At 39.2% G+C, this 13,844-nt stretch overlaps 1 protein-coding gene across 1 annotated transcript in view; it reads left to right on the forward strand.

Moving 5' to 3' along the window:
* Nucleotides 1-453: 453 nt before the first annotated feature.
* Nucleotides 454-13,844, forward strand: part of MED14 (mediator complex subunit 14) — a gene marked incomplete at its 5' end in the record, with an annotated part of 29,999 nt that continues 16,608 nt past the window's right edge. The window contains 11 exons of the mRNA XM_009084559.1: nucleotides 454-480; nucleotides 4,210-4,315; nucleotides 4,885-5,058; nucleotides 6,187-6,316; nucleotides 6,628-6,756; nucleotides 7,081-7,188; nucleotides 7,986-8,118; nucleotides 8,632-8,782; nucleotides 10,289-10,400; nucleotides 11,005-11,130; nucleotides 12,229-12,307. Coding sequence (XP_009082807.1) covers nucleotides 454-480; nucleotides 4,210-4,315; nucleotides 4,885-5,058; nucleotides 6,187-6,316; nucleotides 6,628-6,756; nucleotides 7,081-7,188; nucleotides 7,986-8,118; nucleotides 8,632-8,782; nucleotides 10,289-10,400; nucleotides 11,005-11,130; nucleotides 12,229-12,307 — 1,275 coding nt within the window. The remainder of the gene's footprint in view (nucleotides 481-4,209; nucleotides 4,316-4,884; nucleotides 5,059-6,186; nucleotides 6,317-6,627; nucleotides 6,757-7,080; nucleotides 7,189-7,985; nucleotides 8,119-8,631; nucleotides 8,783-10,288; nucleotides 10,401-11,004; nucleotides 11,131-12,228; nucleotides 12,308-13,844) is intronic.

Consider the following 13,844-nt stretch of genomic DNA (forward strand, 5'->3'; position numbering starts at 1 on the left):
GGTATCTGGCACACAGGCTGTTGTTAAAGTTCTGGAGTGTGGCCTTTCCCCACTTTTAGACTGAGTATAAAGGGATGAGAAACTCATTCCAGGCAGGTCAGGAAACAGCCAATTGTAACAGCTGCTGCAGATGTTCTTGGATTGCTGCTCTGAATTGATCACCTCTAGTCATGGATGCTTGGCAAGAGTCAGCAATTACAAAGCACAGGCAGTGGTAGGATTGGCAGAAATGTGGGGGTTTCAGCACCCATCATCGAGCTCTTTAATTACTTTGACCAGTTCCAGCTTACCTGCTACAAAGTAGTGACAGGTGACCTGTGGTGCTGTTTATTATATGCTTTATAGGTGTGTAGAAGTTCTTCTTGTGCTTGAAAGCTACTAACAAAATTTCTGGTTGGCTGAAATGTAATAGAGCATTATATAATATGCCTCTTTTCCCCCTCTTTCATACAGGTTACCAAGAAAGACTGATATGGAAAGGTGAGTTATGATAAGAGAATCTGTAATGTGTATTAAAATACAAAACTTTATTTAGGATGTTAAGATAGAACTGCTTAAGTAAAATATTTTTCTCCTATTTTTTGATTTTATGCAAGAAAATAAGCCATGTCTGTCTTGCTGCCTCTGTATAGCTTCAAGGGTTTTCTCAGCATCAGTGACAATATTGGGCTTTGTTGGTGTTTGGTTTGATAGTTGTTTGGGCTTTTTTGCTGTGTTATAGGAGGTGAACTCTGTTAAGGGCATTTTTCCTTCACTAGTCTTGAAGCAATGAAGTGACAGTAAAGCTGATGTGATAGGGAACTGGAGAACTTAAATAGGTTCTAGTTAGTGTGATAATAAATGTTTTGTTAAGAAGAAGCAGTTCAACAATGAAAACAAGATAAAACCCTCTTTGCTGTGTTTTTCCATGTTATCTGATCTGTCTTACCATGACCTCTGTATTCTGCTCCTGTTCTAAGTGGGTTTGAAATGTGAAGATTATTAGAGGACAAATGTAAGAGACCAGAATAGCCTCCCCTGCCAAGATGAGAAACATGCACTTCTTTTTTTGTTTCTTGGAATAATTTTTGTGGAAGTTGTCAGAAGATTCTTTCTTTGTGTTGTTAATTGACCTACCTTTCATTAGAGACATAGAGCAGCTATGATATACCTAAGAATGTTAATAAAAAATTCTGTATACGAGGATGATAATTAATTGTTATCTCACATCTTCCAAAACTCTTCATAGCATGTTGTGGAATTAATCCCATTTTCAGGGAGTCATAATCTGGAATGATTCCTTGTGCCCCTTTATGAAGAGAAACAATGTGGGTTTAATTGGGTTTTGTTTGATTGATTTTTGACTATCATAGTTTTTACTAAGGAAATTAAATTCTCTTGAGGTCCAGAGCTTCCTTGTACTGGTTTGGGAGCTTCTCCTTTCTGGATGTTTGGCATTCCAGTAAACTGGAATCTGCTTTGTTGGGCACACAGGTCTGGAGCAACAACTGAAGTCCTAATGGATTACAAATAAAAGAAAATAAGATGTCCTTCAGTGGTTGCAAAGAATGTCCTACAATTGGAATTGTCTTGAAATTAAATGTTGACATCCTTGTTAGCTTTGACTTACAACTTCTCTTGGTAATATGGCTTTCCAGCTCTTGGAGGAAATCTGTAAGGAATGCAGCTTAATTGCCCATGGTTTTCCAGCTCTGAGAGCTCTATTGGCTGCAGTAGTTGGGCTTCAGGCTCTCTTTCCTGAGGCTAGAGCCTGGTGTGGTGACATGGCATATATCCTTTGATAAAAATGTGATGGTTTTATCCTTTAATATAAAGTTCATATAAAATTTAAGTTCATTGCTACAGTATTTGGCTAAAAGATGCTGTGATAGGAGAAACTGATGAGAAATTATGCCACTTATTAGGTATCAATTATAGGAATAAAAAACTCTTGCAACAATAAAGTGGTTGGATTACCAAAGGATTAGTGCTGTGGTGTGAAATGAATAGTGCTGAATTCTGGGGGAAATCCAGGGCTTTGCTTCTTGATAACAGAGACTGGTTTTTGCTCATATTCTTTAGCTTTTTCTTTTCCTCCCTCAGTGAAGTGTAATATGTGGGAAACTTTTATCTAAATTCAATAGTGGTTGTATGGGATTTAGCTGGAACTTGGATTATAATGACTTTGTAAGGCTCTGTCTTCCCTTGTGGGGAAATGGAAGGTAAATCTTACGTTAGCATTTCTGAATGAACAGATCCTGCTCAGAGGTATTTGAGGAATATTGTTAAAGTATTTCCACAGACACTGTAAATAAAAATAGAAGTTTTCCCAGAGCCAGGCAGTTTTGCCATTGGTTTTGCAGTGCTTAGTGAACAAAACTGTTACTTCTCAAACTTGCAGCAAGGACTCACCTACACAAGACATAAAAAATCATTCAGAACTGTTGTTTTGAACATGTTATTTCTGACTTCACCACCACTGCAATTACACACTTAATTTTTGTGAAACGTTGAGTTCTGGTCTTCTCTAATGACAAAATGACTGTTATTTTACTCCTTTCATGGACATGGATAATAATTTTGGTTGGAATAGTACTTTGGAGATGCCTAGTCCATCCCTCTGCTTGAAGTAAAAGACAGTTTCAGAGTTGGTTCAGATTCCTCAGAGTCTTGTCCAGATGGGTTTTAACTATTTTCAGGGATGGAAATCCTGCAGCCTTTCTCAACAACCTGCTTCAGTCTTTGACCACCTCACAGTGTGTTTCTTACTTTTCCTAATGTCTAACTAGTTTTTCACTAGTTTAGTTTGTGGCCGTAGTATAGATGTAGTCATCTCACTGTGTCAAATCTGATAAGGTTTTTCTGAATCGTTCAAAATTCTCAACATCTTGTTTCCATGGTGTGGTTACTGTTAGAGCAGTACATATAATAGTGGCTTGTCCACCACTTGAAAGCTTAGTGTCAGGCTGAATGCCATTCCAAAGCATATGCTCTAGAACACAGAAATTTTTGGCTTAATGCTCAAGTTCTTGGATGAGGTTAATGGTATGTAATAGAAGAAACAGGACCAGATGGTATTGGTTGTGCTTCTGGCCTACATGTTCATCTGCTGCAGGCAGATTATGCTTTACTTACTGCACAAAGGAGTTAAACCTCATTACAGCAGCACTTTCAGCAGAAACAGGCTCTGCCTATATTATGAATGTGTTTTACAGGTTGGGATCAGAAGGTGGTGCAACTTCTGTTTGCTAAAGACCAATCTCTTTTGCACTGTTTAATGTTCGTTTTGTCCAAATGCTTTTGTTACTGTAGAAAACCATATCAGGAAAACAACTTAGATTTGGTTTTTTTCAGAATAAGTAGAAAACCATGGTGAAATTAGTAAATTGGACATGTAGACAGGAAGAAAACCTCTGTAAACAGTAGATGAAATGTTATTTCAGTGTGTACAGCATTACAGATCTGCAGTGTAGGTCTGGATGTCTTGTCTAATGCATCCACAATGCAGACCTGTAATGAAGGGTGAGAATCTGCCTGTGCTCCCATTACATTCTCTTTTACAAAAAGTAACTCTCCAGACATGCAAACATACACTCCTTCATTTGGACTATCTCTTACAAAGAGAGAATGGTGTATTGACAGTAATTTCTTATGTCAATTTCTTTGCAAGGCAGAAATGGAGAGGAGAGTTAAAGGGTTTGGTTTTTTGTGGCCTTCCCCACCACCACCTTATTCCCTGGCTAAGTGGTAGCACATTGGAACACACTGTGTAAAAAATGTCTTAAAATGACTAGTGATGTTTTGTTTAGAATCTGATTGATTGATTTATTTTTAGTGAATGTCTGTGTAATGTCACTGTCGGGTCCTGTAACTCTTGGGTATGTTAATCATAAGCCTTGGGGAAATCCTGTAAAAGGTATAAAAATAATATAGTTGAGTTTGCTGTGGAATTGTTTCTCTTAAAATCAGTGATTAATTCCTATGAATGTGTTTGGGTTTTTTTGTTTCCCCAGACAGTCCTGATTGGTTAGAATCTATATGTGTTGGTAGCATTTAGGCATTCACAACAGTGAACTTCCTTTTCCTGAAGCTCTAATCAAAAAAGACACATATTACTGATGCCTCCATTAGCACAATTAGAATAGCTTTTTTCCGTATTGGCACACAGGTAAATTGCAGCTTTGTTGTGTATTTGTGCACTGGCCTAATGCACATTTGTTTCTTTTCCAGGAAAATAGAAATAGTGCAGTTTGCCAGTCGCACTCGTCAGCTGTTTGTTCGTTTGTTAGCCTTAGTCAAATGGGCTAATAATGCTGGAAAGGTGGAAAAATGTGCGGTAAGTTAGCAATGGAGTTTGGTATGAAACAGCCTCGAAGTGATTTTGGTACACCCTGACTTCTTTCTACCGCAGAATTTTTTAAAAGGCTATTTCACAGGCAAATGAATATTCAATTACAACCAATTTCTTCCTATTTAGAAATTGTATGGTGAGCTAACGGAGACGGGGAATATAGTGATCTCAGTGTGTTAGTTGCTGTTGTCATTTTCATCCTGCTCAGTGTTAAATAAGAATAAAGTCCAGAATGTTGCACAAAAAACAAGCCCCTGGTGATTACAAACAAGTATGGTTGCATTCCAGTAGCAATCAGCAGATAAAGAGCTGTGAGGCTGTGCAGATCCCCCACAGCTTCAGGAATGTGGATTTAAAGTGTCCTTGCATATGAATGTAAGAGTGGCCAGAATGTTCCTTCTTTCTTTGTTTTGTAAAAGTAGCTTTCTGAACTGGAAGTGACAAAACACATCACCTCCGTCACCTGCACTAGATGAACTGAATATAAAAGGGCATTGATTTGTGTGGTTTTTGAACACATAACTTCTTTTTTTCCCCTTCCTTGTCCTTTCCAGATGATATCAAGTTTTTTAGACCAGCAGGCCATCCTGTTTGTGGACACAGCTGACCGTCTGGCATCGCTGGCTAGAGATGCTTTGGTTCATGCTCGTCTGCCTAGTTTTGCTATCCCATACGCTATTGATGTGCTGACAACTGGATCATACCCACGGCTGCCCACCTGCATCAGGGTAAAGAACACTGTCAGGGGGTGAGGGAGGCCCTGCACAGCATCGAGTGCTTCTCAGTGAAACTATGAATGAAACAGTGAAACTTGTCAATTGTCTATGTACAAATGGAATGTCGCTTAATACAGGCCTAGTGCCAAGTCTCTGTAGTGTCAGTTTCTCACACAGAACATTTCCTATTGGAACAGGTTGTGCTTTCCCAGTAAAGCATTTCCTCAATTTAAACTGGTTCTGCTCTAGGATGAGCATAGTATCACAGAATCAGTCAGGTTGGAAGGGACCACAGTGGGTCATCTGGTCCAACCTCCCTGCTCTTCTTTCTCGTTTCTTTGGGTGTCTGCACGTGCTAAGCCACCATCCTAGAAAAATAAAGTATGGAAAGGAGCTACTGACATCTGTTGCTCTTAGAGGTTTTGCCTGTGAGTGGAAATGTACTGAAATACTTAGCAGCTTTCTGTAATGTTGTGCCTTTTCTTACTGTTAAAAATCATAGAATCATAGAATGTTAAGGGATTGAAAGATACCTTATAGATCATCTAGTCCCAACCCCTGCCCTAGGCAGGGACACCTCCCACCAGAGCAGGTTGCTCAAGGCTTTATCCACCCTGGCTGTGAACACTGCCAGGGTTGGGGCAGCCACAGCCTCCCTGGGCAACCTGGGACAGTGTCTTATCACACAGTAAAAAAATTATTCCCAATACCTTATCTAAATTTCCTCTCTTTCAATTTATACCCATTACCCATATGTCCTATTACTGCAGCTCCTAAAGAAAATGCAGAGTAACAGGATCTTGGGAACTAATATAAACAGTAGTGCCTGTGGCTTAGATCTGTAGCTACAAATAAGGACTGGCTTTTGAATCTTAGTATTTAACAACAAGCTTAGCCTGATACAAGGCCCTGAATTTATTTAACTGAGCCAAATTTAGTGATTTTATTCAGTGGTCAAGTCTTGGGTAAAATACAATCAACCAGAAAACAAATCTGAGTATAAGATACAAAAGTTTGCCACGTAATGGTCTGTAGTATTTATGTTTTCAGACTTCTGGTCTGGTTAGTTTTCACCATTGCTGCTGCCAACGTATTATACATATTTGAGATACATAGACTTGTCTGTGTGTATTTTAACAGGATAAAATAATCCCTCCTGACCCAATAACAAAGAGTGAGAAGCAAACCACACTTCATCAGCTAAACCAGATTCTTCGCCATCGACTGGTGACTACAGATCTCCCTCCACAGCTGGCAAATCTTACAGTTGGTAAGAACTGCAGTTACTTTTTGAAGAACACATTATTGCAGGCTGATTTTAGATTACTGCTGTAGTACTCAAGCAAAGCTGAATGATATCTTAAATGAGACCATTCAGGATGCTTCATCTATTAAGTCTGGGATCCTGTCTCTGTAGGACATCAAAATATGTGATGAAATACATATTTAAAAAATGGGTGCACTGATAATATTGCTGAGATGATACGGAAGTAATCCATTATGACTGTCAGGAGTTACCACACTGATATTTTGAGGCATCTTAGGAGACTGAGTGGAGTAAAACATTCTTGTCTTCCTTAGCCAATGGCCGTGTGAAGTTCCGAGTTGAGGGTGAGTTTGAGGCCACCTTGACAGTGATGGGTGATGACCCTGACATCCCCTGGCGCCTTCTCAAGCTGGAAATTCTGGTTGAAGACAAGGAAACTGGTGGTAAATAAAAAAACTTACACAGACACTGTATAAGTCTTGTTTATACTGAGTCTTTAGCATATCACAACTTGAGAATGAAGTTGCATATACTTGTCCTGTTTTGGCTTTGCTTTATATGCTTTTAATACCTGAAAAATACTGTACTGTGACAGAGTAGTGGAGTGACTGAAATTTTCAGAGTAAAGCAAGGATTTTGTTGCCTTTTTAGGAAGTATGGTATGGAAATTGTATCTTTTTTCCCCCCCCCAATTTATTAATTTATTTAATTATTATAAGGACCTTATTTCCTGATGTCTAATGTGACTTATTTTTAATTTTCAAAAGATGGCCGAGCCTTGGTTCACAGCATGCAGATCAACTTCATCCATCAGCTGGTCCAGTCCAGGCTGTTTGCTGATGAAAAGCCACTCCAGGACATGTACAACTGTCTGCGTATCCTTCTGAGAGTGGTTTTTGAATAAGCTGTTTCATGTAGCCTTGCTCTTCTAGTAGCTGGAGGTCAAGAGAGATGGATTCCCTATTAAGCTTGGGGGAAATGTCTGGACATGAAGTAAAATTCTCAGGTGCCAGCATGTAAGATTTAGTTTTGCACACTTAATCAGCAAAGGTAAAGGTGAGGTACTGAAGGCAGCAGGGTGTGTGGTCAGTCAGTGCAGCAGCAGCTGGCTGCACCTGCTGATTTTGGAGATGGAATACAGCACTGACTTGGAAGCTCTGGGAGCTGACAGTTTCTGCCACCAAGAACTGAGTGAAGTGCAGTTGTTGAGAGTGTGTTAGCTGTATGAGACATAGCATGTGAGTGACTTTCTACTTCCAAAGGGGAAATTGCTCGGCAGTGAGTCTTAAGTGAAACAATTTCTGCAGAAACAAGGAGAATCATGTTATTTCAGGGGGACCATGGGAGATGGGGTTAGTGGTAACTGTAGGGTGAGTTGATTTTCTTCTTGTCACTAGAAGATGATGAGAGCTAAAGTTCTACAAAACAAAGCTATTGTGATCCTCTTGTCTAACAATCTGACCTAGGTAAGAGTTTAAAAAAGCACAAAAAACCCCTTTGGGAAATATTTGATGCTGCTTATATGCCTTTATCTCTGGATTAGTACATGAGCGTGTTTTCAGACATCTTGTCCAACTTGTGTGACAAATGGATTTATGTAGTGTACAGAAACAGGTTTATGTGGTGTACAGACTTCTTGGAGGTCTAATGTTTTCTTAACTCCATTCATTAGACTCCTTCTGCTTAGCCCTTCAGTTGGAAGTGTTGCATTCCCAAACACTAATGCTGATCCGGGAGCGCTGGGGGGACCTCGTGCAAGTGGAGAGATACCACGCAGGGAAATGTCTCTCACTCTCTGTTTGGAAGTAAGTTAGCTTTAAAGGATTGTTAGCAAACAGGAGGGATTTTATTTACCAAGCCTGAGCCATAAACTTTCAAAATTGTACTGTTTTTTTGATGTGGGACTCCTAAATTCTTGTGATTGAGTACCTGAATATGTTGCTTGCCTTGCAAAGAAGTGGAGGTTGTACATTAATGTGTAGGAGAGCAATGGATATAGTTATAGATGAGTTTGTATTAATTAGTTCTTTGCCAGTCTTTTACTATATATATTGCTTGGTTTGCACTAGATCAAATTTCCAAAAGCAATCCAAATGTTCTTCTGATTGTGTTGAATTTGCAGTCATCTAAAACTTCTTCATGTGGTTACAGTTTACCAACAGTTCTGCATTAAAATGTAAACTAAAGCAAAAGCTTTTTTCAGCTCAGCTGACACAATGTTATTTTTAACTAGATCATTCAGAATCAAGGATTAGCTGCTGAAAAACATATATTCTGATATTCCAGTTGCATGATTTAATTATTTTCTTTATTTTAAGTCAACAGGTGCTTGGCAGGAAAACAGGGACTGCATCTGTTCATAAGGTCACTATAAAGATTGATGAGACTGATGTCTCAAAACCCTTACAAATATCTCATGAGCCTCCACTGCCAGCCTGTGATTCCAAACTGATGGAAAGAGCCATGAAGGTAAAGGTTTGCTTTGCAATATCTAGTTGTATAAATAAAGAAGTTAATTGCCTTACATTGTCAGTTGTTTCATCTTGATCCTATTTAAAGAGCTGTTTCTAAGATTTCTAGTGAGCACATACTGTAGATTCTGGTGTGTTTATATTGGGACTCAGATTATATCATGTGGCCTGTTGGAATGTTCAAATTCCTCTCTTAAAGGTGGGATTATTGAAATGATGCAGAATGAGTAATTGCAGTCAACTTCCAGCTTGGATAAGGCTTCACTGGTGATAATTCTAGATCTCAGTTAATGAGATCTAAGAGAAGTTGTGTTCTGGTTTTGTAAGTCCTCTGTCCTCAGCAAGTCTGTGATGTATTATCAGAATATCTGTCATTATTTCTTACAGCGTTTGGGTTGAAGAGTGTTAGTACACTGGAGTGAATGGTGTAGTCTTCATGCTTATGGTACAGTTTTTCCACATGGAAAAATTCCCCAGCTCCAATTCTTCGTCTGCCTTACAGAGCTTTATACTGATGATAGCCTTCACCTCCTGTATTTGAGCATCTCGGCCCATCTTGTGTGCCAGGGCTGACAGACAAGTCTTTATGTGGTGAATGTCAGGAGCTACATACGTTTCACCTCCAGAGAAATGTGGGAAACCTAATGAAGCATGGTAGCCATCTACTCTACTTCTAGAGTAGAAATGCTACTATTCGCATAGCAAATATATACTAAATTTACTTCCATAGCCTAAATTAGCATATTTAAGCTACTAAATATAGAGATAATTGAGTGAAGGTCCAGGAAAATGGTCTTTAGAACATCTCTGAAGTTCACTGGAGCTGGCACAGTCTAAGCTCACTGAATCAAATCTACACACTGTAGATTAAGATATGAGGCCACTGTAACTTTGAGATTATTTATCAGAGTTAACACTGAGTCCCTCTATAACTACTTGTTCTGAGCTTAAAAAATTATCAGCTATGGTATATCCAGTGCTGCTCTAGTGTTGGAGTCATGATCTGAGCTGCAGTGACGCAGATAGCACACCATGTGTCCGTGTGTTTGAGATACTGTATAAAAGTGGCACAAATATGTTTGCCTAAGCAGGTTATTCTGCATTGACCTACTGAAAACTGGATGGAGCTGTAGAACTTGTAGTCACCTCTTAGTGAGGAAAGTTTAACTCATAGCAGCTGCTGAGTTGAAAAGCTCTTGTGACTGGATAAACACTTGATTTTTAAGGGCTTGTGTTGGAAAGTTAGTCTTTGGGGGAAGGTTATTCTGGTAGATAGGAAGCTCAAAACCCTTCCCCGGCCTCCTGCATAGACAGAGTGTTATGTTAGCTTGTTGTATTTTATAATGGTCCAAGTGCTCAAGTCAATAGTTCATTTGGCTCACCACAGTTCTAAGCAAACTATTTCTGAAGTGATTGTTTTATTAAGTAGCTTTGATCCAGTGCACTGATGCATGAAGTCTACACATCAAATATGAACTTGCTCAAGTACATTCTTTTCTTACAGATTGACCACCTATCAATAGAAAAACTTCTAATAGACAGTGTCCATGCAAGATCTCATCAAAAACTCCAGGAGCTGAAAGCCATTCTGAAGAGCTACAATGTCAATGACAATTGTATGTGTTTTCTGCTGAAGCTTTTCAAGTTCATTTCCATTTGTGCCCAGGAATGGTTTATTTTTTTCTTGGTGTTTCTTGGTCTCATTAGTTTAAATGAAAGATAATAAAAATGCATTCAGAATTAAGAAAACTTAGCTGTAAATTATTCTCCATTGTTAATTGTGAAATGCTCATACCTCTAAGTGCAGTATGATAGGTGAAGCTGGTACAGCATTGTAGGCTGAGTTCGAGGGTCAAAATTTTTCTACTGTAAAGCTTGTATGTGTTCAGAATTGAAAGCAAATCCTTCACTGTTTGGAGCTAGTTTTGGATGAGGCTTTCCTTAAACTGCTGGGATTTGAATGGTGAAGAAGTGAGTTAAATGATATTCAGGAATTAATAACCTCCTTGAAATTTAATCTGTCTTCCAGCTGGTTTGTTACCAGCACTGTTTTCACAGAGAAATTCTTATATTCAGTTTCCTCTTTATGTTAGCTGTAATAATGTGCAAGTGAAGATTTGTTTCTATAAAAACAAACAGGGTTTGTGATTACAATGGGCTAAGTTTTAATATGATAAGCTTGAATTTTGTGTCCAGTTAACAACATCCATTTCTGTTTAGCATTCATTGAGACAGCTCTTCCAACTCTCGTCATTCCCATTTTGGAACCATGTGGTCGATCAGAGTGCCTGCATGTGTTTGTGGATCTCCACTCTGGAATGTTTCAACTGATGCTGTATGGTGTTGGTAAGTAGGTGCAAAGCCGGCATGTATTTAATATCTTCTGCATCATGAGGTAATTTTGTGTGAGCAATTCTGTCCAATCTGCCAAGTTCTGTAAGCATATGAACTCAAGTCACCATCTAGGGATTTGAGTTTGTGGTGCAGAAAAGAGGATCTTCATGCTTAAGTGTCACAGTTTAGTTAGGTGTATTTATTAGGACAACAGACTAGTTATTGTTAGGGGTCAATGCAATGCATATTCTTTATGACTCATGATTCCTGCCGTGTGCTGTTAATGGATGTGCTCATATCATAGGAACTTGATTGAGAGTTGTATTATGTGACTTTATACATCTTGTATTACTACCATTCAGGTATTACCTTCAGGTTTCAGTCTACTGAGGAAAAGAAATTGAGTTCTATTAGTTTATTTGCCTAATAACATACTGCTGTGGTCTTACAAGCATTATGGATCATCTGTTGTGTACCTTAATCTCTCTCTTCACAATGAGCCACATGGAGAAGACAAAGGGCAACAATTACACGTTGCAACCAGAAGTTTCATCTCAATATAAGAAAGCAATTTTTGGCAGTGGAAACAATCAAGCCCTAAAGCAATCTCCTCAGAGACGTGGTGGAGTCCCCATCACTGGAGGTTTTCAAGATGCAGTTGCACAGGATGTTAGATAATCTCATCTGTGATCCCTTTCCCACAAGGGTTGGACCAGATGATCTTTCACAGTCCCCTGGGCTGTTACATGGTTCTGAGATTAACTAGATGAGACACTTCTAATGAAAGCTTGAAATGGGTTCAAACTGAAGGAGAGGAAGTTTAGGTTAGATATTAGGGAAAAGTTTTTTTCCTGTGAGGATGGTGAGACACTGGCACAGGTTGCCCAGGGAGGCTGTGGCTGCCCCAACCCTGGTGGTGTTCAATCCAGGCTGGGTGAGTCTTGAGCAACCTGATGCAGTGAGGAGGTGTCCCTGCCCAGGGCAGGGGTTGGGGCTAGGTGATCTGTAAGGTCCATTCCAACCCTCAAATTCTGTGATTCTATTGTATGATTCTAAATTGGGTTTGGAGGACAGATGTTAAGACCATTCTCTCACCTTATGTTCCTGCAGATCAACTGACGCTCGATGACATAGAGAAGTCTGTCAATGATGATATGAAACGTATCATTCCTTGGCTCCAGCAGCTCAAGTAAGTGGCTTGAGTGGTTCCCTTAGTTGGAATAGAATGAGTCACCACATTTGTATTTTGGATGGTATTACCTGCATGGCTTTGTGTTTTAGCACAGTGAGGGATATACTTTCTCACCATTCTGAGTAACCTTGAGTATTTGTCATCTCCTCTAAACTGTGGAGGAAATTCTGGTTTTGCTTGGAGTTGATTCCATATTCCTGCATTAGTTTTCCCCCTTACATGTAGCCTCATGCTTTGCTGTGTGCACACTCTGCATGTAGTCTTTGTACTCAAATCAGTAGTGGGCTACTTGCTTCCCAGGGTTCTCATTTTCTCTTCATGTTCATTTTCCATCTCTTTTATTCCAGTTTGATTCTACAGCTGAACTCTGTTTCTCAGCAAAAATGATCTCCCTTCTCACAATACAGAGGAAAACCAGGAAGTGGCCTAGGATGATTTAAATAATACCTGTTTATTTTCTAACACTTCAGCCCTTGCTGCTTTAAGCCTCTAATCTTCCTTCCATAAAGCCCTGAGATTTAAGCACAAGATACGTTTGGCTCCTGTAAGAGGTTGTAGCAAATAATACAAACACAGTTTGCATCTGCCTGAAAACTGAGTTCCACCTGCTCTGTCGTTTTGGAAATTCCCAGTACTCTGATTTAATTGCAGGGTGAAATATCTATTTGAGGAATTCTGCTTCTAAAAGAAGCTCGATGATGCATGCAGCACTGGCACCCTGGAGAAACTAATCAACCTCCCTTGGTTATAAATAATGTGCTTGAGATAATGGCTTGGGTAGCACTGCAGTTCTTGAGGAAGCTAAGCAGTCCACAAAGTGTCTTTTAGAACTGCTGTATGTGACATGTCTCTGTGAGAATAAATGTGGTGTGATGTAATGGAGAGATGCTGAGTTTCCACTGCAGTTGTCAGTGAAAGTTTGACTGAAAAACCAAGCCATGCATTTCTGAGCCCCTTTCAAGCCTAGCTAGTCTTTCTGGCCTTGCCACTACGACCAAAATCCATTGGAGTAGGACAAAATTTGATTCCAATTAATTTGGTGTATTGCATGTGGTTCTTCATGTCCAAAGTTAGTCAAGCGAATGAGGTTTTTTATAACATAATCCAGAGTGACACCAGCTTTAACTCCTTTTATTGTGTTGCTTACCAGCATATGGGAGCAGAGCTTTTCTTTTCTATACCAGAATGTGATTGAAGATTCCAGGTTGTAAAATAACTGTAATTTGAATGGGTTTTTTTATTGTTTCCCTTCCTTTTACATATATGTATGTGTAATTTCATATTCTAGTATATAAATACTTACTTTTGTATTTCTTCAGCAAGTAATTTCAGGGCTTTTCTATTTGAATTAAGAGCTGTGTGTTAAGCTGAAGACAAGGTGTAAAGATAGTGTAAGAAAATGTAAAGCAATGACATTTTCTGTGTTATTTTCTGTATATAACCTGTGCAGAAATGATGGATTGACTTAGAATATGACTCGATTTGACACTAATGCTCTACACAGCACTGTACTAGAATGATGTAAACCAGTCTC

Source organism: Acanthisitta chloris, unplaced genomic scaffold, assembly GCF_000695815.1.
Source record: "Acanthisitta chloris isolate BGI_N310 unplaced genomic scaffold, ASM69581v1 scaffold29411, whole genome shotgun sequence".
Taxonomy (NCBI): domain Eukaryota; kingdom Metazoa; phylum Chordata; class Aves; order Passeriformes; family Acanthisittidae; genus Acanthisitta; species Acanthisitta chloris.